At 45.6% G+C, this 25,592-nt stretch overlaps 1 protein-coding gene across 1 annotated transcript in view; it reads right to left on the minus strand.

Moving 5' to 3' along the window:
* LOC116986981 (epidermal growth factor receptor kinase substrate 8-like) overlaps positions 1-17,048 on the minus strand; it is a 37,165-nt gene extending 20,117 nt beyond the window's left edge. The window contains exons 1-9 of the mRNA XM_033042852.1: positions 16,886-17,048; positions 14,893-14,974; positions 9,377-9,453; positions 7,984-8,048; positions 4,462-4,620; positions 3,413-3,562; positions 2,358-2,428; positions 180-355; positions 42-91 (exon numbers count right to left, since the gene is read on the minus strand). Of these exons, the coding sequence (XP_032898743.1) occupies positions 42-91; positions 180-355; positions 2,358-2,428; positions 3,413-3,562; positions 4,462-4,620; positions 7,984-8,048; positions 9,377-9,453; positions 14,893-14,954 (810 nt within the window). The 5' untranslated portion in view covers positions 14,955-14,974; positions 16,886-17,048. The remainder of the gene's footprint in view (positions 1-41; positions 92-179; positions 356-2,357; positions 2,429-3,412; positions 3,563-4,461; positions 4,621-7,983; positions 8,049-9,376; positions 9,454-14,892; positions 14,975-16,885) is intronic.
* Positions 17,049-25,592: the final 8,544 nt, after the last annotated feature.

Here is a 25,592-nt window from a genome sequence, read left to right on the forward strand (position 1 = left end):
CTTACCACTTAAATATGAACATATACTTCAAAAATACTCACCTTATTTCTTATTGTGGTCAAAGCTGCCAGGTCATAGCTGCACACTGAATCTACAGAGAGAGTTCACAATGAACCAGTTAAAGATCTCAAGACGTTGCTGATTAACAGAGATGCAATTGATTGCGTTACAACCTGTACCTATGTCAGACGATGCCCTTGACGCTTGCTCTGTCCAGCTTCCATGCTCTGATATTGTAGTCTCCACATTGTTATCATAGTCTGGGAGAGGTGATCTCTTTGGAGCGGGTGGTAGAACTGGACGCCTCTCATAAGGTGCCTGAGAGTGCTCGGAGATTTGATTTTTGGGCGAGCTTCTGAAACAGTTATCAGAAAGAAAAACAGCAATCGTCAACAGCTGATCAGTACGGGTGTCAGGGGTTACGGGGAGAAGGCACGAGAATGGGGTTCGGAATGAGAGATAGATTAGCCATGATTGAATGGCTGAGTAGACTTGACGGACTGAATGGCCTAATTCTACTCCTATCACTTACGACCTTATGATTTGTTCTATCATGAAGCCAGCTGACACGCACAAAGTGCTGGAGTAACTCAACGGGTCAGGCAGCATCTCTGAAGAACAGGGGTGGGGTGACGTTTCAAAATACGTCACCTTTAGTTTAGTTTAGAGATACAGCGCGGAAATAGATCCATCGGCTCACCGAGTCCGCGCCGACCAGCGACCCCCGCACACTAACCTACACACACACTAGGGACAATTTACAATCACACCAAGCCAACAAACTCGCACGTCTTTGGAGCGTGAGAGGAAACCGACGCACCCGGGGAAAGCCCACGCGGTTACGGGGAAGAACCGTCACTGGCAATGTGAGGCAGCAACTCGACAGCTACGCCACCATTCTCAAAGATGCTGCCTGACTCGTTGAGTTACTCCAGCATTTTATGTACATCAGCTTCAAGAAGGGTCGCTACCCGAAACATCACCTATCCATGTTCTCCAGAGATGCTGCCTGACCCGATGATTTGCTACAGCATTTTGTGCCTATCTTCGGTATAAACCTGCATTTGCCGTGTCTTTGTATTACCAGGTGAGACAGTAATATCCCCAAAACCTGCTCCTACCATAACTCAATTGAGGCTTGATTTTCAGTTTGCATTGATTTGATAAGCACATAGCCTGGCCATTGTCAGACTAGGCTCCATAATGTGCAATTTATTTATTTTATACTTAGATTTATGGATCATAGGTCATAAAATCAAATAAAAAAGTTACAAAGCTCAATTCAATAAGTTGTTTCTAAGATTTATCCAATGAGTCCATCCTGAGTTCAGTATATTTTCAACGTTGCAATAATTCATCCAATTCACTGTTATTAAAATTACAATTGAACCCAAGACAGACACAAAATGGTGGAGTAACTCAACGGGACAGGCAGCATCTCTGGAGAGAAGGAATGGGTGACGTTTACAACTTTCAAGGAATATGTTCAAATTTATAGCAACCAGCTGTGTGTTCTAAAACGTATTATTATTATTATTATTATTATTATTATTATTATTATTATTATTATTATTATTATTATTATTATTATTATTATTATTATTATTATTATTATTTCCGTTTAGTTTAGAGGTACAATATGGAAACAGGCCCTTTGGACCATTGAGTCCACGCTGACCAGCAATCCCCGCACATTAACACTATCCTACACACACTAGGTATAATTTACATTTATACCAAGCCAATTAATCTGCAAACCTGTACGTCTTTGGAGTGTGGGAGGAAACCGGAGCACCTGTAGAAAGCCCACGCAGGTCACGCGGAGAACGTACAAACTCCGTACAGACAGCACCCATAGTCAGGATTGAACCAGGGTCTCTGGCACTGTGGCACACTAATTCTACCGCTGTGCCACTGTGCCACCCTTGTTATAATAATAATTATTATTTCTTATTAATCTAATCTTTTACAAAATCCTAGGTAGACAAAAGTGCTGGAGAAACTCAGTGGGTGAGGCAACATCTATGGAGCGAAGGAAGAGGTGACGTTTCGGGTCGAGACCCTTCTTCAGACTCGGTGTCTGAATCCTGATGTCTTTGGTGGAGAAGATTCACAAAGAGCTCTGATTTTGTTTTAGACACACATTGTGATTTTCCATGGAAGGATTGGTGTGGCGGGCTGAACCATTCTGTTATCAAACCGTCGTTGGTCTGGCTCGAACTCTCGTGTTTACACAGCGCGTGGACCTCTACATTGCCCCATTGGACGTTTTGGGTTCATTGCTTCATCAAAGAACAAGATCCAGGATACAGTCAATAATAACCTTTCGCCTCAAGCAGTTGGTCCCAAATACATACCTGGACATGTCCTGTATTCCTCGTTCCTTCTTCTTTATCATCTTCTCCATATCGTGCTGTATGATATCAGCCTATTCATTGAAGAAAGATATGGCAGTGAAGTTGACCCACGAGTACATCCTAACATTTGGACTTGTTGCGTCCAGATTGGCTTTGATTTCCTTCCTCACGAGGGCTCATAGGTCCATAAGTGATAGGAGGGGGTGGAAGATTGCAACCTTCACGTGGTCCGACTAATTCCCAGGTCCCTGTTTCGACTAATGCAATCAACTCGACGTGCACAAACAGAAGATCAAATAGAACAAGTTGTCCTACAACTTTAGGCTGTGCACGCCACACGAAAGAAGAAGTGATGGGAGCAGAATTAGGCCATTCGGCCCATCACGTCTACTCCGCCATTCAATCATGGCTGATCTGTCTCTCCCCCCTAACCCCATTTTCCTGCCTTCTCCCCACAACCCCTAACACCCGTACTAATCAAGAATGCCTTAAAGATATCCGCCGACTTGGCCTCCACAGCCTTCAGTGGCAATGACATTCCACAGATTCACCAAACTCTGCCCAAAGAATTTCCTCATCTCCTTGACCCTTGTCGAATGGTCTGAACCCAAAACGTCACCCATTCTTTCTATCCATGCTTACATCCGTTCATTCATGTGTGTGTGTGCGTGTGTGTCATGCGTGCGTGCATGTGTGTGGATGCGAGTGTCCGTGCATGCGTGCGCACGTGTATGTGCATGCGTGCGTGCAAGTGTGCGTGCGTGCACGTGTGTGTGCATCCATGCATGTGTGTGTGTGTATGCGTGTGCGTGTGTCCGTGCATGCGTGCGCACGTGTATGTGCATTCGTCTAAGTGCGCGTCCATGCGTGTGTGCGTGTGTCCGTGCATGCGTGCGCACGTGTATGTGCATGCGTGCGTGAAAGTGTGCGTGCGTTCACGTGTGTGTGCGTCCATGCATGTGTGCGTGTGTGTGCGTGAGACTGTTGCCTTTTTTGCCTGCTACTTGTTGGAGCGGCATTGTTGCTTCCCACAATGTTCCCACTATCGTACTCACTGAGACTTCGTCACACTGGAACAGGAAGATACTGGACTTCATCGCGTGCTTGCTGCTGATGGTGACGGCCAGGATGGAGTTGTACACACAGCTATCCAATATTGCCTGACTGTCTTGAACCATATCAATGGGAAAGTTATCCAATTCATCCTGGAGAAACAACCAGAGGTTCAATATTGATATCAAACTGAAACAGTAGATAGACACAAAATGCTGGTGTAACTCAGCTGGTCTGGCATCTTCTCTGGAGAATATTGATAGTGATGTTTTGGGTCGGGACCCTTCAGGATGAAACAATAAATCTGTTTCTCACACTTCTGAGTATTCCCAGCATTTTCACATGTCTACCTCTTGATCACCGATGACCATACACGATGACCAGACCTTCAAGTCTGAAGAAGAGTCTCCTGACCCGTTAGTCCAGCATTCTGTGTCCATCCATAGGTCCTTTGTTGGCTGTGGAAGGGGTGATAACTAAAGGATATATGGATATGGACAGCGGAAGTGTGAAAACGCACACTCTCCAGATTCATGGACAGTTTCTTCCCAGGCAACTGAACCATCCTACCAACAACCAGAGAGCGGCCCTGAACTACTATCTACCTCATTGGTGACCCTCGGACTATCCTTGATCAGACTTTGCTGGCTTTATTTTGCACTAAACGTTATTCCCTTATCATGTATCTATACACTGTGAATGGCTCGATTGTAATCATGTATTGTCTTTCCGCTGACTGGTTAGCACGCAACAAAGGCTTTTCGCTGTACCTCGGTACACGTGACAATAAACTAAACTGTAAATTAAAATGGCAGGACGGCCTTGGGTGGAGGAGGGGCGGAGAGAGAGAGTTAGCGGGGGAGTACTTGAAATAAGAGAAATCAACGTTCATACTCTCATTGAGAAGTTGGTTTCTCAAAGGAGAAGTCTCCTCTGGATTCTTAGATTTAACACAAAAAGCTGGAGTAACTCATCGGGTCAGGCAGCATCTCTGGAGAGAAGGAATTGGTGACGTTTCGGGTCGAGACCCTTCTTCCCTCGGGATTCTTACCTTGGTCTCGAGGTCCACCATTTTGAAGGAAGCGTTATTCACCTGGAGGAACATACCCTGTCCCCAGACTCTGCCCACAGCATCGAGCTTCTTCAGCTGTTGGATGCAATGCTCCGCTGTCAACCTGTCATTCAGCTTATGGTCGCATGTAATCAGGTGCTGTATATCAAATTCAGAAAACAGTTGTTGTAAAGTTGAAGGGAAAGTCTAAGGTTAAAAGCATTTTACTGCAGAGAACATCTCTATTTCATTGCACCGTTAGTTCTAGCCTTTCCTTCTTGTTTCTTCTGGTTAGAATGCAACTACGTGGTCTGCATTTATCGACTTACTAGGCAAGGCAAGGCAAGGCAACTTTATTTATATAGCACATTTCATACACGAGGCAGACTCAAAGTGCTTCACATAAAGACATGTCATACAATAAATGAAATAATAAAATGAAATAAAATAGAAGAACTAAAAGAAAAGAAAAGAAAAGCAAAATTAAAAATGCATTATAAAAAGTGCAAAAGTTAAAAGTGCAATGTAGTTAAGATTTAGCTGAAAGCTAAAGTAAACATAAAAGTTTTCAGTCTTGTTTTAAAAGTGGTCAAAGTTGAGGCAAGTCTTAAATCTTCAGGAAGTTTATTCCAGCTATTTGTTGCATAGTAACTAAATCCTGCTTTCCCATGTTTTGTATTTACTCTGGGAATCACTAGCAGATTGGTTTCAGAAGATCTTAGCGGTCTAGAAGGCTTATATAGCGGAAGCATGTCAGTGATATACTTTGGCCCTAGACCATGTAGTGATTTATAGGTGAGCAGCAGGATTTTAAACTACAAATATAAGGCGCAACAATAATTTAAAAAATAAATGGTGTCAGGTTCTGGTAAGGGGTGATGAAAAATATGAAGTTGGTATATCCCTTTTTGCACGGTATTTATAATAGAGCTTTTGTTTTGTTTTTTTGTTTTTTTCCTGTGGCCTATTTCTTAACTTTCTTCTCTAATTCTTTGTTTAATGGGTTTTTCTTTTTGATCACTCTTTTACACTAACACGACTCTATCTCTCTTTCTTTACTTTCTTTATTTCTATCTTTCCTTAAAGCTTAAAAAATGAAGGGGTACAATAAATGTAATAAGATATAAGTGGCTTGTACTACTGTAACTTACTGTACTTATAATAAATAAAAATATTTTTAAAATAAATAAAAATAGAATGCAACTAAAGCTTTTCACTGTATCTCGGGGTACGAGACAATAAACTAAACTCGTAAGTTTAAGAAGGAACTGCAGATGCTGGAAAATCGAAGGTAGACAAAAATGCTGGAGAAACACAGCGGGTGCAGCAGCATCTATGGAGCGAAGGAAATAGGTGACGTTTCGGGTCGAGACCCTTCATCGGACACTCGTAGTTAGACAAAAGTCAGAAGAAGGGTTTTGGCCTGAAACGTTGCCTATTTCCTTCGCTCCATTGATGCTGCCGCACCCACTGAGTTTCTCCAGCACTTTTGTCTACTTTCGATTTTCCAGCATCTGCAGTTCCTTCTTAAACATTCAGACACACATAAACTCTTTTCAGAGAGATGTTCTCTCCAAAGATCCACTGGTGATATCATAGGACATAGAATATAGAATATATACATCAATGATTTAGATGAAGGGATTCAAAGTAACATTAGCAAATTTGCAGATGACACAAAGCTGGGTGGCAGTGTGAACTGTGAGGAGGATGCTATGAGAATGCAGGGTGACTTGGACAGGTTGGGCGAGTGGGCAGATACATGGCAGATGGAGTTTAATGTGGATATATGTGAGGTTATCCACCTTGGTAGCAAAAACAGGAAACAGATTATTACCTAAATGGTATCAAGTTGGGAAAATGAAAATAAGCATGCAGGTACAGCAGGCAGTGAAGAAAGCGAATGGCATGTTGCCTTCATAACAAGAGTAGTTGAGTATAGGAGCAAAGAGGTCCTTCTGCAGTTGTACAAGGCCCTAGTGGGACCACACCTGGAGTATTGTGTGCAGTTTTGGTCCCCTAATTTGAGGAAGGGCATTCTTGCTATTGAGGGAGTGCAGCGTAGGTTCACAAGGTTAATTCCCGGGATGGCAGGACTGTCATATGCTGAGAGAATGGAACGGCTGAGCTTGTATACTCTGGAATTTAGAAGGATGAGAGGGTATCTTATTGAAACATATAAGATTATTAAGGGTTTGGATGCGCTAGAGGCAGGAAATATGTTCCCGATGTTGGGGGAGTCCAGAACCAGGGGCGATAGTTTAAGAATAAGGGGTAAGCCATTTAGAACGGAGATGAGGAAAAACTTTTTCACGCAGAGAGTTGTGAGTCTGTGGAATTCTCTGCCTCAGAGGGCAATGGAGGCCGGTTCTCTGGATACTTTCAAGAGAGAGCTTGATAGAGCTCTTAAAGATAGCGGAGTCAGGGGATATGGGGAGAAGGCAAGAACAGGGTACTGATTGGGGATGATCAGCCATGATCACATTGAATAGCGGTGCTGGCTCGAAGGGCCGAATGGCCTACTCCTGCACCTATTGTCTATTGTCTATTATCTATTAAACAATAATATGTGGCGTAGCGGTAGATAAATACTTTATTAATCCCCTTATTCAGGGGAAATTCTGATGTCCTTGCAGCACACTAATAAAAATACAACACAGTATTCATAAAGAAATTCAACACCAAAACATCCCCCCACAGTGATTCCCACTGTGGGGGAAGGCACAAAGTCCAGTCCCCGTCCTCTTGTCCACCCATAGTCGGGCCTATTGAGGCCTCCACAGAGCTACTGCCTCACAGTGCCAAAGACCCAGGTTCGATCCCGACTACGGGCGCTGTCTGTACGGAGTTTGTATGTTCTTCCCGTGACGTGCGTGGGTTTTCTCTGAGATCTTCGGTTACCACCCACACTCCAAAGATGTGCAGGTTTATTGGTTAATTGGCTTGGTAAATATTGTGTAGGATATTGTTAGTGTGCGGGGATAGCTTGTCGGCGCCGACTCAGTGGGCTGAAGGGCCTGTTTCCGTGCTGTATCTCTAAACTAAAGAGATTCATTAAAACGAGGGTTTCCTGTGCTACATAATTCAGGTTCATAAATTGTAGAAAGGGAATTAGGCCATTCGGCCCATCAAGTCTACTCCGCCATTCAATCATGGCTGATCTATCTCTCTCTCCTAACCCCATTCTCCTGCCTTTTCCCCGTAACCCCTGACACCGTGTAAATCAAGAATTAGGGATTGACTTGGCCTCCACAACCTTCAGTGGCAATGAATTCCACAGATTCACCACCCTCTGACTAAAGACATTCGTCCTCATCTCCTTCCTAAAGGGACCTCCTTTTATTCTGAGGCTGTCTTCTGGTCCCAGACTCTCCCACTAGTTGAAATCCTCTTCACATCCAGGCCTTTCACTCTTCAGTAAGTTTCAAGTGTTAAAGTAATAAATATCCTGCTCAACGTTATAGTATTGAATCCCTTATAAAAACAATATCAATTAGAAAAAAGAATGTTCATAGCACAAACCTCGACACGATGTTGGATTAGTTTATCCTGGGAGTTAAGCGTCTGTGTATAGGCTTTTCGTTGCTCTGTTAATAGTGAGAGAAAGAGAGAGATTACAATGCATTGAAGAATCAGTCTGAAGAAGGGTCTTGACCCGAAACGTCACCTATTCCTTCGTTCCATAGATGCTGCCTCACCCGCTGAGTCTCTCCAACATTTTTTGTCTATCTTCGATTTTTCCAGCATCTGCAGTTCTTTCTCAAACAGAATGCCTTGAAGAATAAGGGCAGCAAAAATAAACCTAGGATTGCGTTGTGGGGACACTTGACAGGACTGGAAACTCGTTCTATTGTCGTATGTCCTGTAACGGAACCTGTCCATGTTCTCCAGAGATGCTGCCTGACCCGCTGAGTCACCCCAGCACTTTGTGTCTTATGCTGACACATAGTAGGGCCCAAAATCACTCAGCGGGTCAGACAGCACCTCTGGAGAACATGGATAGGTGGCGTTTCGGGTCGTGACCCTTCTTCAGTCCTTCTTTGTGAACCGGCGTCTGCAGTTCCATGTTTCTACAGAGTTTCCACATGGTCAATATCCAAGCCTGTACTGATATTCCACACAAGTGGTAGTCACTAAACATAGATGAAGCTCTGGTCTAGCTGTTGGCATCCAAGTAGCATAATGATGTGTCTTATCTCTGGGTTGTGTGTGTGGGAAGGGGCTGGTGATTGGGAACGGGCCACTCGGGTGCCAGAGGTCAGAGGTCGGATGCGCTGGCGAGAACAAAGAGGAACCCCACATGGGGCGGGGTGCCAGGAACAAAGCGCGACCATTGGGGACCAAATAGAATACTCTGTAACTTTGTTGGTATCCTTTATGTGGCGACTCTTTGCATACCTTGTGCATGCAAAACAAAGACAATAAAGTATCATTCACTCATTCATTCTTTCATTCATTCATTGAGTCATAGGCTCATAGAGTGATACAGTATGTAACAGGCCCTTCGGCCCAACTTGCCCACACTGGCCAACATGTCCCAGCTACACTAGTCCCACTTGCCTGCGTTTGGTCCATATCCCTCCAAACCTGTCCTATCCATGTACCTGTCCAACTGTTTCTTAAACGTTGGGATAGTCCCAGCCTCAACTACCTCCCCTGGCAGCTTGTTCCATGCACCCACCACCCTTTGTGTGAAAATCCATTCATTCATTCATTCATAGGTGAGGGCGGTGAGCTCAGGAAGAAATGGGAATGAAGTTGCACTTGTGATTGGAATAAAACAACTCATAGTTGTGACAGGTGAATCACTAAAACTTAGAGCTAGAGATTAATGAAAGATCCCCACAAACAAGGTACTTATTAACGTTACAATAAAGTGTGCAACTCTCTCAATAACTCTCAATCCATCACTTACGGTAAATTGATTTTGCGGATGGTCTGTTGGCAATACTTTGGGGTCCAGTGAGGGGAGGTTTTTCAGGTGGATTACCACTAGAAACGGAAAAAGAAACTGCTTAGAAATATATTACATTCACTTTATTCTTTATTGTCACTAGGCACAGTCAAATTCCTTCTTTGTGCAGACAAAATACACAAAAGCATTCAATACAGTGTCCCCTGTTCCAGATGTGGACTCCTAGATATTGGCGAGACCAGGCGCAGGCTCGGCAATCATTTCGCTGAACACAACAACTCAGTCCGCCGAGGCCTACATGATCACCTGGTTGCCAATCTACCACTCCCATTCCCACACTGTCCTTTTCTGTTCTGGGCCTCCTCCGCTGTCAGAGTGAGGCCCAGCGCAAATTGGTGAAACAGCACCTTGTAGCGGCGCCTACTGGCGCACGCAGGTATCGAACCCGGCGTTCGGAAGCCGCGGTCACGTGACTCGGGAGGGGCTGCTTGTTTTCGCGCGGTTTTGTTCGCACGTTAGTTCAGCGTTGACCACCAATGTGGCCAGACGTGTCTATAGAACCTGTGTACTGAAAACCGAACTTTCGAATAAAGATCCGTTTGAAACTTCAGTTGTCGTTCTTGAGACCCCCAAAACCTCATATTCCTCTTTTTTTTCTCTTGGGAAGCTTACAACCCAGCGGTATGAATATTGACTTCTCTAACTTAAGATACTGTAACCTTGCTTCCCCTCTCTCCATCCCTCACCCTAGTTCCCTGACCAGTTTCACTGTCCTCCTGGTTAATTTTACTGTTTGTCCGCCTCATTGTCACCTTCCCCCATGACAGCCAGCCATGCCATCTCTGGGTGCCCGCTCTGCCACCCACCAAATGGAGCTCAGGGCCTGGCAGACATTGACGCAGAGACAACAACCTAGCTCCTCAACACCCGGCTTGAGATCTAACTATTCCTTTGGTTTATGTTTCATTCACAAGAAGAAGAAGAAAACCTTCCCCTCGTCTCCTAATTTGGTCTCCTAATCTGAGGAAAGACATTCTTGCCATAGAGGGAGTACAGAGAAGGTTCACCAGACTGATTCCTGGGATGTCAGGACTTTCATATGATGAAAGACTGGATAGACTCGGTTTGTACTCGCTAGAATTTAGAAGATTGAGGGGGGATCTTATAGAAACGTACAAAATTCTTAAGGGGTTGGACAGGCTAGATGCAGGAAGATTGTTCCCGATGTTGGGGAAGTGCAGAACAAGGGGTCACAGTTTAAGGATAAAGGGGAAATCTTTTAGGACCGAGATGAGGAAAACTTTTTTCACACAGAGAGTGGTGAATCTGTGGAATTCTCTCCCGCAGAAGGTAGTTGAGGCCAGTTCATTGGCTATATTTAAGAGGGAGTTAGATGTGGCCCTTGTGGCTAAAGGGATCACGGGGTATGGAGAGAAGGCAGGTACAGGATACTGATTTGGATGATCAGCCATGATCATATTGAATGGTGGTGCAGGCTCGAAGGGCCGAATGGCCTACTCCTGCACCTATTTTCTATGTTTCTATGTCCAACAATGAACCATTCTACATTTCCTTGGTAGACAAAAATGCTGGAGAAACTCAGCTGGTGAGGCAGCATCCATGGAGCGAAGGAAAAGGCGACGTTTTGGGTTGAGACCCGTCTTCAGACAATACGTCGCCTATTTCCTTTGCTCATAGATGCTGCCTCACCCGCTGAGTTTCTCCAGCATTTTTGTCTACCTTCGATTTTCCAGCAGTTCCTTCTTAAACATTCTACATTTCCTTGATTACCGTCTGCTCTGAACTGCTCTTTTCACACCTTACATGTTCTTTGTACCCTTCCAAAAATCTGTCTCCCTCTCCCCTGACTCTCGGTCTGAAGAAGGGTCTCGACCTAAAACGTCACCCAGTCCTTCTCTCCAGAGATGCCGCCTGTCCCTTCTACCGCTGCACCATCGAGAGCATCCTTACCAACTGTATCACAGTATGGTATGGCAACTGCTCTGTCTCCGACCGGAAGGCATTGCAGAGGGTGGTGAAAATTGCCCAACGCATCACCGGTTCCTCGCTCCCCTCCATTGAGTCTGTCCAAAGCAAGTGATGTCTGCGAAGGGCGCTCAGCATCGTCAAGGACTGCTCTCACCCCAACCACAGACTGTTTACCCTCCTACCATCCGGGAGGCGCTACAGGTCTCTCCGTTGCCGGACCAGCAGGTCCAGGAACAGCTTCTTCCCTGCGGCTGTTACACTACTCAACACTGTACCTCGATGATTGCCAATCACCCCCCCCCCCCCCCGGACACTCCTTCCACCAGGAAAAAATAATTGCACCACTATGACTGTATGCATGTAAATATATTTATTTATTGCTCATATTCTATGTCGCTCTTCTAGGGAGATGCTAACTGCATTTCGTTGTCTCTGTATTGTACACTGCACTATGACAATAAAGTTAGAATCTGAATCTTAATCTGAATCTCCCCCCCCCCCCTCCACTCTTTATACATTGATTAAATCAATATATTTTCTCCTGTCATTTTATAACATTTGCCATTTAAATTCGATTAATCCAGAATATTCATACAGGGGTTTCACGAAATGGATGGAAGAGTTGTGAAAGGTCAGCGTTTTGATTAGCTGACCTTTTTATGGCCAGCCTTTGATGAAAGGCTCTTTGTTGTCAGTAGACGTGGCTGCGTTCGCTGCAAAGACTGACTGTGAATTGTTTGCTAACCAGTCAGTCTGTTCTCAGTGATAGCCTAATCCAAGAATTTAAGTCAATTGAACTCTGCAAATAGCATTAAGCGTTGCCTAGCAATGTTATCAAACAGCATGTCCCTCATAAAACAGCAGCATAAAATATGAGCTAATTAAGGATGATGTGGTTTATGCAAATTTTGCAAATATTGATTACAATTTGCCTTGAAAAAGGAAGCAGCGCACAGGATGTATTTGTGCGGCACGGTGGGGCAGCGGGTAGAGCTGCTGCCTCACAGCGCCAGAGACCCGGGTTCGATCCTGACTACAGGTGCTGTCTGTACGGAGTCTGTACGTTCTCCCTCTGACCGCGTGGGTTTACTCCGGGTGCTCCGGTTTCCTCCCACATTCCAAACACGTGCAGGTTTGTAGGTTAATTGGCTTCTGTACATTGTCCCTAGTGTCTAGGATAGAACTAGTGTACGGGGGTGATCGCTGGTCAGCGCGGACTCGGTAGGCGGAAGGGCCTGTTTCTACAAAGTATCTCTAAACTAACTAAAAACTTAACATAATCCTACATATACAAAGTGCAGATTAAAAAAAGTGCAAGAGAAAAACAAGATTGAACAAATTTTATCCAAATATATCCGCCACTTGTGATAAATGTCTAGCCCAAAAGGCAACTATAACACACTCCTTAGTCTCCTGCATAAAACTTTATAGATTTTGGAATGATATTTTTGAAATATTTACAAAATTATTCAAGACAAGAATGGAACCTAATACTGAAATGATTATATTTGGCGTAATAGAAGATGGGAATAAATTGAACACATCTCAAAATCTATTCCTTAACTATGGTTTAATAATAGCAAAAAAATTAATTCTTAAATTTTGGTCAATACCAACGCTTAAAATGTGGATTGCAAGTATGTTGGACACCGCTCATCTTGAGGAAATGCGATTCCTCCTAATGGATAAATCAGACCAATTCATAACGAGTTGGTCTCCATTTGTCGTTTTTTTGGAATCATATGGTGCAACACAATTGTAAAAAATAACTGTTTCAGGATTGGACGAGGGTTGGTCAAGATTATAAATAATGATCTCCTTTTCTTTTTTATTTTATTTTCTTTTCTCTATTTTCTCTCTCAACTTTCTTCATTTACTCGTTTTCTTTTTTCACACACTATATATTTCACATCTTTCTATCCTTTACTATCTAACTTCTTTTTCTTATTCTAATCTTTTTTCAATGTAACAAAAAAAAAAAGTTGTACATAAAATGTATTATGAAAATATATATTAGGCACTTTGGTGCCATATGACTGTACTTACTTCTAATAAAATAAAATATTAAAAAAAAAAAAAAAAAAAAAGTTCAAGAGGTAGATTGGACTTTGCTCTTAGCTTATGAAAAGTCTGATAGCAGTTTCTCATTGGCCCTCCTGATTAAATATTACTGATTGTATGGCTCGTTGTCATCTTCCCCCCAGCTAACAATGAACCATTCTACATTTTGTTGATCACCATCTTCTTTGATCTGTCGTTTTCACACCTTACCCATCCATATCTCCAGTCTCACTCTCCACTGACTCTCAGTCGAAGAACAGTGTCCACCCAAAACGTCACCCGTTCCTTCTCCCCAGAGATGCTGCCTGTCCCGCTGAGTTACTCCAGCATTTTGCGTCTATACCTGGAGATGTCTTAGGATCGAACATGGGTCTCAACCAACTTCACCCAAAAAAGCATAAGATTGAATGTTGGGACGACTGGAATAAATTAGCTACATTCCTCTATTGTTAAAAATATATGTTGAATGTTGGCTTATGTTTGACTCTTATGACTGTCAATAGACAATAGACAATAGGTGTGGGAGTAGGCCATTCGGCTCTTCGAGCCAGCACCGCCATTCAATGTGATCATGGCTGAACATCCACGATCTGTATTCAGTTCCTGACTTCTCCCCATATTCCTTGCCTCTGCTATCTTTAAGAGCTCTATCTAACTCTCTCTTGAAGGCATCCCTAGAATTGGCCTCCACTGCCTTCTGAGGCACAGAATTACACAGATTCACAACTCTCTGGGTGAAAAAGTTTTTCCTCATCTACATTCTAAATGGCTTACCCCTTATTCTTAAACTATGGGTTAGGGGGGGAGGGGATAAGGGGGGGGGGGGGGGAGAAGGGGGGGGTGAGAAGTGGGGGGGGGGGGGGGGGGGGTAGAAGGGGGGGGAAGGAGTGGAGACACTTTTAAGAAGCAAGACAACTTTTAATAAGCCAGAGATACCCAGCTGTGAAGTTTAGCGGTCATTTAACATTACCGGTCGGTTTTCCTTGGTTCTGAAAACTCGTGCTTACATTTTCTTTTCCACATTGAGCCAATTAAAATGCCCGGTCAGCAAAGGCGCTTACCTACGGCTACCTCGACTACCAACAACGGCATGGCAACCCCACTACCACTGCACTACGAGTTCAAAAATATCGATTTTCTCCATGCCGACCAATTTTTGCTCGCAGAAAAATCTTTCAGCTTGTTGAAAAATATTCCTCGACCAAACTGAGGCCGCGGGGCACTCCTCTCGACCATGAAGGAGACTTACCAGTGACCACCTACGACCACGTGTCGACCATGCTGCGAGCTTGTGACAAGCGCAAACTCTGCTAAACTCGCAAATATGGTCGCCTTAACTATCTCCAGCGCTCCCCATGTTTAGCATTATCAGCAAATTTCTTCAATTTTACTTTTTAATTTCAATATCCAAGTTCTATCAAAAGTCTGCACAGTGTAATCGTTCATGAAGTAATTCGGAGACATACGTGACTCGGGAATATAACTCATCATAATTGGGAATATGTTGATTGCCGAAACCTCCATACATCGCTGCTGTCGTTCAGGATCCTGAAAGGTGAACAAACATGTCTTCATATTATGAGCGGCACGGTGGCGCAGAGGTAGAGTCCGCTGCCTTGCAGCGCCAGAGACCCGGGTTCGATCCTGACTGCGGGTGCTGCTTGTACAGAGTTTGTACCTTCTCCCCATGACTGCGTGGGTTTTCTCCGAGTTCGCCGGTTTCCTCCCACATTCCAAAGACGTACAGGTTTTTGGAGGCTATTTGGCTTCAGTTAAGATTGTAAATTGTCCCTAATGTGTGGGATAGTGCTACTGTACGGGGATCGCTGGTCGGCGCGGACTCGGTGGGCCGAAGGGCCTGTTTCCACGCTGTATCTCTAAACTAAACTAAATAATTTTGGTTGTGTGTATCCTTCTATGGGCAGTGAGGATCGATTGAGGTGCAAAATGTGTCTTCGTCCTTTTAGGACAAATCCACAAACTGCAGGATGTTTAAGAAAGAACTGCAGATGCTGGAAAAATCGAAGGTAGACTATAATGCTGGAGAAACTCAGCGGATGAGGCAGCATCTATGGAGCGAAGGAATAGGTGACGTTTCGGGTTGAGACCCTTCTTCAGACTCATGTGGGGGTGGGGGGGAGGGGGCGGGAAGAAGAAAGGAAGAGGCGTAGACAGTGGGCTGTGGGAGAGCTGGGAAGGGGAGGGGAAGGATGGAGAAAGCAAGGACTACCTGAAATTGGAGAAATCAACGTTCATACCACAGGGGTGTAAACTACCCAAGCGGAATATGAGGTGCTGCTCCTCCTCCAATTTACGGTGGGACTCACTCTGGCCATGGAGGAGGCCCAGGGTCCTTCACACAAGCTGCAGGATTATCACAACATCTGACTTTTTATAATTCAAAGTATGTCCCCAACAGATATTGCATGGAGGGCAGGCAAAGGGTTAAGGGAATACTGAGGGACTATTCTCTAAGGGAATTCTGAGGGACTACTCTCATGATAGTGTGAAAGTCCAGGTCATGTCTACCTGGTTATTACAGAGCTGACCTTTGTATCCATTGCGTTACCTAGAGACAATCATCTAACCGAGAGCTGACTCGAACACACCCAGAAGAAAGTTATGCTCCCATCACCCCACAATAATGCAGCAGTCAACTAGATTATGCCTTTCAATCTCTTTTATTTCTTGAAGTTTAAGGAAACATTTCTCTAACAGTTTCCTGTTACTTATATTCAATTAAAACAAAGAACTCAGTATTTATCTAACATTTGAGTAGGCCATTCGGCCCTTCGAGCCTGCATCGCCATTCAATATGATCATGGCTGATCATCCAACTCAGTATCCTGTACCTGCCTTCTCTCCATACCCCCTGATCCCTTTAGCCACAAGGGCCACATCTAACTCCCTCTTAAATATAGCCAATGAACTGGCCTCAACTACCTTCTGTGGCAGAGAATTCCACAGATTCACCACTCTCTGTGTAAAAAATGATTTTCTCATCTCGGTCCTAAAAGACTTCCCCCTTATCCTTAAACTGTGACCCCTTGTTCTGGACTTCCCCAACATCTGGAATAATCTTCCTGCATCTAGCCTGTCCAACCCCTTAAGAATTTTGTAAGTTTCTATAAGATCCCCCCTCAATCTTCTAAATTCTAGCGAGTACAAGCCGAGTCTATCCAGTCTTTCTTCATATGAAAGTCCTGCCATCCCATATCAGTCTGGTGAATCTTCTCTGTACTCCCTCTATGGCAAGAATGTCCTTCCTCAGATTAGGAGACCAAACGTCACCTATTCCTTCTCCACATAGATGCTGCCGCACCCGCTGAGCTTTTGTCTACCTTCGATTTTTCCGGCATCTGCAGTTCTTACTTAAACACTACACCCGATAGCGATTTAGTAACAAGCATCCAGTGAATCTATCAAAGAGCCTTAAATAGCGTATAAAACCTTTCGTACCTGCTTGAGGCTGGTTTGTTTTGTCGAAGAGAATCAGAGGTTCGTTTGATCACTAAGGCGAGCAGGAATCATCATTTTGTTATTAGAAACTGCGTCACTGAAGTCCGAGCGAAGTCCAGGGTGTCTAAGCCTTGCTGTGGTGATTTAAGGAGGCTGATTAGCCTGTGAGTTAAACAGTAATGCTGCCTGGCAGATCTGCCAAGATCCACGTTATGGTCACCACACCTATTTTTCTTTGTTATGTTCACACTGCCTCTTTCCGACTGCCACCACCAGTCCCAAAGGCTGCAGGTGATAGAAAATAATCTCCTGATTGCTGCTGTGACCTTTTAAATGTGTATGTGTGGTGGGTGGGGGGAAACTTTTAAATCTCTTCCCTGTACGGGGACCCGACCTTTACCCTGTCGGGTCTCTGTTGCCGTTGGGGCCTAGCACCGTGGGGCGGCCTCCAACCGGAACGACAGCTCGTCACGGAGACTGCGGAGCTGCGGGCCTACCATCGTGGAGCTGGCCGGCTTCGCAGCGTGGAGAGTTCGGAGTGTGGAGAGCTGCGGTGGCGCGCTGCTGCGACCCGACTCCGGTGGATGGTGACACCGGGAGCTCGCGGGTCCCCGGTGGGAGACCACTTTGCGGGGCACCGGCAACGGCGACTTCTCCCGCCCGAATTACGGGGTTGAGGATGACCTGGAGCAGGGCCTTACATCGCCCGGCGCAGCTTTAAATGTCCGCGGACTTGCTAGCGCCCGCCGGGGGCTTTGACTTTGACTTCGGGAGAGGAATGGAGAGCAGGGGAGAGACAAGACTTTGCCTTCCATCACAGTGAGGAGGAGATTCACTGTGATGGATGTTTGTGTAAATTGTGCTGGTGTGTGTCTTGGTTCTTTTCTTGTATGACTGCAGAAACCAAATTTCGTTTGAACTTCAAGTGAGGTTCAAATGACAAATAAACGGTATTGTGTTGTATAAACTGCCACCTGGTGTGTAGGTAGTGGATGGTAAAGTGGGATGTCAAAGACTTTGTGGTTTGGAGATACAGTGTGGAAACAGGCCCTTTCTCCCACCGAGTCCACTCCGACCAGCGATCAGCCGTACTCTGCTATGTAATTCCACTTTCGCATTCTGCACAGCAGGGACAATTTACAGAAGCCAATTAACTTGCGAACCTGCACGTCCGTGGAATGTGGGAGGAAACCAGAGCACCCGGAGAAAAACCCACTCGGTCGCAGGGAGAACGTGCAAACTCCATTCAGACAGCGCCCGTAGTCAGGATTGAACTCGGGTCTGTGGCGCTGTAAGGCGGCAACTCTACCGCTGCGCCACCGTTGCGCCCCTTTACATGTCTTCACTTTGTGCAGCCATCTTTGTTCTTGGAGCCAACTGTGATGCAAGCTGTCAGTATGCTCCCTACAGCAAGCCTGTGGAAGTTTGATCGAATATTTGGCAACTAAAGGGCCTGAGCTATAGGGAGAGGATAAGCAGGCTGAGACTCGATTCCTTAGGTTGCAGGAGGGTATGCGGTGATCTTATAGAGGTGTACAAAATCATGAGTGGGATAGATCACAGATCTAGATGCACAGAGCCTCTTGCCCAGAGTTGAGGAATCGAGAAGCAGAGGACATAGGTTTAAGGTGAGGGGGGACAGATTTAATAGGAAACTGAGGGGCTTGTAGCGGCTCCCAATGGTCGGGCCATTCCACTATCGAACCCCTCGGCACGGGAATAAACTAGTCCGGGGGTGACCCTGAGCTACAGGGATAAAGGGCAGGGGTTTAGGCGCGATTGTTCTCTTGCAGACCCGACTGGACAAGAGAACAACTAATAAAATTCCTCCCGAAACACCTGGCTCTTCGCCTTCATTCGGGCTTATCGCCGCGCCACAGGGTAACATTTTCACACAAAGGGTGGTGGGTGTATGGAACAAGCTGCCAGAGGAGGTAGATAAGACGTGTTTAGAGAGATATAGGCCAAACGCACGCAGGTGGGACTGGGGTAGATGGGACATGTTGGGCGGTATGGGAAAGTTGGGCCGAAGGGCCTGTTTCCACACTGTATGACTCTACGACTCTGTGACATACCAAAACTCTATGGTTCCTTGGCCTTTTCCTTGCTACTCCAGGGATACTGGTGGACCCGCTGAGTTGCTCCAGCATTTTGTGTCTTTCCTTGGTGAACCAGTTCCTTGTTTCTACCGAATCTCCTCAACCTTCCGAAGAAGGGCGGCACAGTGGCGCAGCAGTAGAGTCGTTGCCTTACAGCGCCGCAGACCCGGGTTCGATCCTGACTATGGATGCTGTCTGTACGGAGTTCGTACGTTCTCCCCGTGACCTGCGCGGGTTTTCTCCAGGAGCTCCGGTTTCCTCCCACACTCCAAAGACGTGCAGGCATGAGGGTAAATTGGCTTGGTAAATGTAAAAATTGTCCCTAGTGTGTGCAGGACAGTGTTAATGTGCGGGGATCGCTGGTCGGCACGGACCCGGTGGGCCGAAGGGCCTGTTTCCGCGCTGTATCTCTGCACTGAACTAAACTAAAGATGATGAGCTTACGTTGTGATTGCATTAAGTTCTTCAGTGAAACCAGTTCACCAGAAACTGCCTTCACGAACGATAGAGTTGCTGCCTCACAGCGCCAGAGACCCGGTTCGATCCTGATCACGGGTGCCGTCTGTATAGAGTTTGTACGTTCTCCCCGTGACCTATGTGGATTTTCTCAACCGGTTCCGGTTTCCTCCCATACTCCAAAGACGTACAGGTTTGTAGGTTAATTGGCGAGGTGTAAATGTTAATTGTCCCTCGTGTGCGTAGGATCGTGTTAGCTTGTGGGGGCCGCTGGTCGACGCGGACTCGGTGGGCCGAAGGACCTGCTTCTGCGCTGTATCTCTATGCTAAGGATTTGAGTATAGGAGCAGGGAGGTTCTACTGCAGGTACACAAAATTGCTGGAGGAACTCAGCGGGTGCAGCAGCATCTATGGAGCGAAGGAAATAGGCGACGTTTCGGGCCGAAACCCTTCTTCAGACTGTTCTACTGCAGTTGTACAGGGTCTTGGTGAGACCACACCTGGAATATTGCGTACAGTTTTGGTCTCCTAATCTGAGGAAGGGCATTCTTGCCATAGAGGGAGTACAGAGAAGGTTCACCAGATTGATTCCTGGGATGTCAGGACTTTCATATGAAGAAAGACTGGATAGACTCGGCTTGTACTCGCTAGAATTTAGAAGTTTGAGGGGGGATCTTATAGAAACTTACAAAATTCTTAAGGGGTTGGACAGGCTAGATGCAGGAAGATTGTTCCTGATGTTGGGGAAGTCCAGAACAAGGGGTCACAGTTTAAGGATAAGGGGGAAATCTTTTAGGACCGGGATGAGAAAAACATTTTTCACACAGAGAGTGGTGAATCTCTGGAATTCTCTGCCACAGAAGGTAGTTGAGGCCAGTTCATTGGCTATATTTAAGAGGGAGTTAGATGTGGCCCTTGTGGCTAAAGGGATCAGGGGGTATGGAGAGAAGGCAGGTACAGGATACTGTTGGATGATCAGCCATGATCATATTGAATGGTGGTGCAGGCTCGAAGGGCCGAATGGCCTACTCCTGCACCTATTTTCTATGTTTCTATGTAAGCTAAACTAAACTAAACTTCCTTGTTTTGCAATTGAATAGAAAATAGAAAGGTCTTAAATTTCCACACAAGATCTACAACCTCACAGATACGCTGCAGTATTTTTTAATTACACCCCATATTTATGACAACATCTGTAATTCAGTGATTAACTCACCTCTGACAGTCGTGGACTTGAAAAGATCACGAGTTTCAGTTTGGTGACAGAGCAAAACTGATGGACTATTTTATTGACGGGAGTGCAATGGTGCAGAGAATAAATTACTTCTGCTCTCTCTGATAGATTTAGCCCATTCAGGGACAGTTTCTTCCCGGTTGTTATCAGGCAACTGAACCGTCCTCTCACCAACTCACCTCCCCATCAAACTAATTGGAGACCTTTGAACTATCTTTAATCTGACTTTATTGGACCTTAACTTGCACTAAATCTTACTCCCTGTATCTGTGCACTGTGGAGGCTCGGTTATTGGGTATTTTTAAAGCCGAGATTGATAGGTTCTTGATTAGTAAGGGCGTCAAAGTAGGGGAGAAGAATGGCATGTTGGCCTTTATAACACAAGGAATCTAATATAGGAGCAAAGAGGTTCTAGTTCACCGACCTATTTGACTGTCCTCCTGATTAAATTTTACTTTCTATGCCTCGTTGTCAACTTCTCCTAGCTAACAATGATCTTTTCTACATTTCCCTTGATTTTCGTCTCCTTTGATCTCTTGTTTTCACACCTTACCTCTCTATTACCAGATTACTATCTAAATGGCATCAAGTTGGGAAAAGGGGAAGTACAACGGGATCTGCGGGTCCTTGTTCATCAGTCTATGAAAGTAAGCATGCTGGTACAGCAGGCAGTGAAGAAAGCGAATGGCATGTTGGCCTTTATAATAAAAGGAATCGAATATAGGAGCAAAGAGGTCCTTCTGCAGTTGTACAGAGCCCGAGTGAGACCACACCTGGGGTATTGTGTGCAGTTTTGGTCCCCTAATTTGAGGAAGGACATTCTTGCTATTGAGGGAGTGCAGCGTAGGTTTACAAGGTTAATTCCCGGGATGGCGGGACTGTCATATGCTGAGAGAATGGAGCGGCTGGGCTTGTACACTCTGGAGTTTAGAAGGATGAGAGGTAATCTCATTGAAACATATAAGATTGTTAAGGGTTTGGACACACTAGAGGCAAGAAACATTTTCCCGATGTTGGGGGAGTCCAGAACCAGGGGCCACAGTTTAAGAATAAGGATCATCAAGTTTGCGGACGACACGACTGTGGTGGGACTGATAAACAACAACGACGAGTCTGCCTACAGGGATGAAGTCCAGAAACTGACTGTCTGGTGTACCAAAAACAACCTGGTACTTAACCCATCAAAGACAAAAGAGCTGGTCGTTGACTTCAGGAGGAAGAGGAGAGAGGAACCTGCTCCCTTATACATCAAAGGAGACATGGTGGAGAGAGTCACTGGCTTTAAGTTCCTGGGAATAAACATCTCCCAGGACCTCAAATGGCAAATGAACACCGTCACTCTCGTGAAGAAGTCACAACAGCGGCTGTATTTCCTGAGGTCTCTACGGAGAGCTAACGTCTCACAGCCGCTGCTGTTGTCCTTCTACCGATGCGCCGTGGAAAGTATCCTCTCCTATGGAATCCTGGTGTGGTTTGCTAGCTGTACTGTGGCGGAGAGGAGGGCGCTGCAGAGAATTATAAAAACTGCGCAGAGCATTACAAACGCCCAACTGCCCTCCTTGGATGACATATATAGGGCCCGATGCTTGCGCCGGGCCACAAATATCAAGCAGGACACATCCCACCCTGCCAACCACCTTTTTACTCTGCTACCCTCTGGGAGGCGATTCAGGACTCTGAAGGCTCACACCGGTAGACTAAAAAATAGTTTCTACCCATGTGCGATAAAAGAGCTAAATTCCAACAGAGAACACTGGGGAAGCAAAATGTAATTCCAAGAAATGCCGCCAAATTCTTTTAAATTCTTTTAAAATACCTATTTATTATTTTATTAATAAGTGTACATATGTGTTAATGGTTGTCGTGTTTGTATATTTTTCTTAACCGGAAGAGATGTAATGGAATTTCGTTGGACAGTATTGTGCAATGACAATAAACGTATTCATTCAGTAAGCCATTTAGAATGGTGATGAGGAAACACTTTTTCTCACAGAGAGTGGTGAGTCTGTGGAATTCTCTGCCTCAGAGGGAAGTGGAGGCCAGTTCTCTGGATACTCTGGTTGGCAGGCAGGCAGGCACTGCTGGACAAAGGCTAGAAATAAAAAGACGGCCGGTGTGAGACAAAAAGATTGAAGAGTTGCAAATTGTGAATCTAGAGGAAGGAATGTGGGTGGAGGGAGAGGGAGGGGAGAAATGGGTGAGAGTCGACATCTCCTACCCCTCCTCTCCTCTAACTTTCTTAGCCCTTCGGTCTGAAGAGGGGTCCTGACCCGAAACGTCACCTATCCATGTTCTTCAGAGATGCTGCCTGACCCGCTGAGTTAAGGGTCTGTCCCACTTGTTGATTTTTTTCGGCGAATGCCCGGCGTCATATCAGGGTCGCTAAAAGATTTTGAACATTTCAAAATTCAGCGGCGACAAAAAAAAAATGTTGCGACACTTGAGGAAACACCGTGCGTCGATAATTCATCACGCCGCACCACGCCGCGTCACGCCGCGACTTTTTCAGTGACCTGATACGTTAGTCAATGATACTGGCAGTCGCCGAAACAAAATCGCCAAATCGGTCAGGCCCATTACTCCAGCACTTTGTGTCTATGCCAACATCTGCAGTTCCTAGTATTCACAAGATATACATGCTCCCCTGTACCAGCAGAGGGCAGCAGTGCTTCACATGTGCCAATTAGCCCAGGGTCATCAGGAGTCGAGTATAGGAGCAAAGAGGTCCTTCTGCAGTTGTACAGGGCCCTAGTGAGACCACACCTGGAGTATTGTGTGCAGTTTTGGTCCCCTAATTTGAGGAAGGACATTCTTGCTATTGAGGGAATGCAGCGTAGGTTTACTAGGTTCATTCCCGGGATGGCGGGACTGTCATATGTTGATAGAATGGAGCGGCTGGGCTTGTATACTCTGGAATTTAGAAGGGTGAGAGGGGTTCTTGTTGAAACATATAAGATTATTAAGGGATTGGACACGCTAGAGGCAGGAAACATGTTCCCGATGTTGGGGGAGTCCAGAACCAGGGGCCACAGTTTAAGAATAAGAGGTGGGCCATTTAGAACGGAGATGAGGAAATACTTTTTCACACAGAGAGTTGTGAGTCTGTGGAATTCTCTTCCTCAGAAGGCAGTGGAGGTCAATTCGCTGGATACTTTCAAGAGATAGTTAGATAGAGCTCTTAAAGATAGCGGAGTCAAGGGATATGGGGAAAAGGCAGGAACGAGGTACTGATTATGGATGATCAACCATGATCACAGTGAATGGCGGTGCTGGCTCGAAGGGCTGAATGGCCTACTCCTGCACCTACTGTCTATTGTCTCTTGACTATTCTGAAAACTTGAAAATGTGTTACATCCTACTGATGTAGTACAGCATGGAAACAGGCCCTTCAGCCCACCAAGACCATGCTGGATATCAAATACCCACAAATACCAATTAACCTACCAACCTGTACGTCTTTGGAGTGTGGGTGGAAACCGAAGCACCCGGGAAAACCCCACGGGGTGAAGGGGAGAACGTACAAACTCCGTACAGACAGCACCGGTAGTCAGGATCGAACCCGGATCTCTGGCGCTGTAAGGCAGCAACTCTACCGCTGCGCCATCATGCCTCCCTCATATTTAATGATTTAATCGGCCTGAACGTAAACCATGTCCCTCCATTCCCTGCACATCCATGTGCCTATCCGAATGTCTCTAAAATATCGCTTTTGTTTCAACCTCTACCACCAACCCCGAATTCTTCCTCTGCTGCAGAACAACACACAGCTAGATGGTTGACATGTATAAGAAAGAGTCCCAACACCAGCCCTTGTCTTACCTTGTGGTCATCACATCCGAAGAGTCCACCAGGGACTATACTGGAAGTATCCTACACCCACTAGGGACAATTTATTTTTACATTTACCAAGCCAATTAACCTACAAACCTGTACGTCTTTGGAGTGTGGGAGGAAACCGAAGATCTCGGAGAAAACCCACGCAGATCACGGGGAGAACGTACAAACTCCATACGGACAGCAGCCGTAGTCAGAGGTAGACTAAAAACCTGGAGAAACTCAGCGGGTGAGGCAGCATCTATGGAGCGAAGGAATTGGTGACGTTTCGGGTCTCGACCCGAAACGTCACCAATTCCTTCGCTCCATAGATGCTGCCTCACCCGTTGAGTTTCTCCAGCATTTTTGTCTACCTTCGAATTTTTCCAGCATCTCAAGGCAAGTCAAGTCAAGTCTATTCGTCACATACACATACCAGATGTGCAGTGAAATGAGAAGCGGCAATGCTCGCGGACTTTGTGCAAAAAAAACCAAAACAAACAACCAAACAAACTACAAACAGAATGGAAGTTTGCAGTTCTTTCTTAAGCACCCGTAGTCGGGATCGAACCCGGGTCTCCAGCGCTGCATTCGCTGTAAGGCAGCAACTCTACCGCTGCGTTGCAATGGCCATTTGCAGGGAAATAGTTTCCATGCACATGGTGATAACACCAGGAAAATGGGACTGATTGGCAAACAGTACAAAGAGACAGCAGGACGTTAAGTGGGCTGATTGGCCTCCGTACAAGCTTTCTATACTGACAGACACAGAAACATAGAAAATAGGTGCAGGAGTAGGCCATTCGGCCCTTCGAGCCTGCACCGCCATTCAATATGATCATGGCTGATCATCCAACTCAGTATCCCATCCCTGCCTTCTCTCCATACCCCCTGATCCCTTTAGCCACAAGGGCCACATCTAACTCCCTCTTAAATATAGCCAATGAACTGGCCTCAACTACCTTCTGTGGCAGAGAATTCCACAGATTCACCACTCTCTGTGTGAAAAATGATTTTCTCATCTCGGTCCTAAAAGACTTCCCTCTTATCCTTAAACTGTGACCCCTAGTTCTGGACTTCCCCAACATCGGGAACAATCTTCCTA

Source organism: Amblyraja radiata, chromosome 24 (genome assembly GCF_010909765.2).
Source record: "Amblyraja radiata isolate CabotCenter1 chromosome 24, sAmbRad1.1.pri, whole genome shotgun sequence".
NCBI lineage: Eukaryota > Metazoa > Chordata > Chondrichthyes > Rajiformes > Rajidae > Amblyraja > Amblyraja radiata.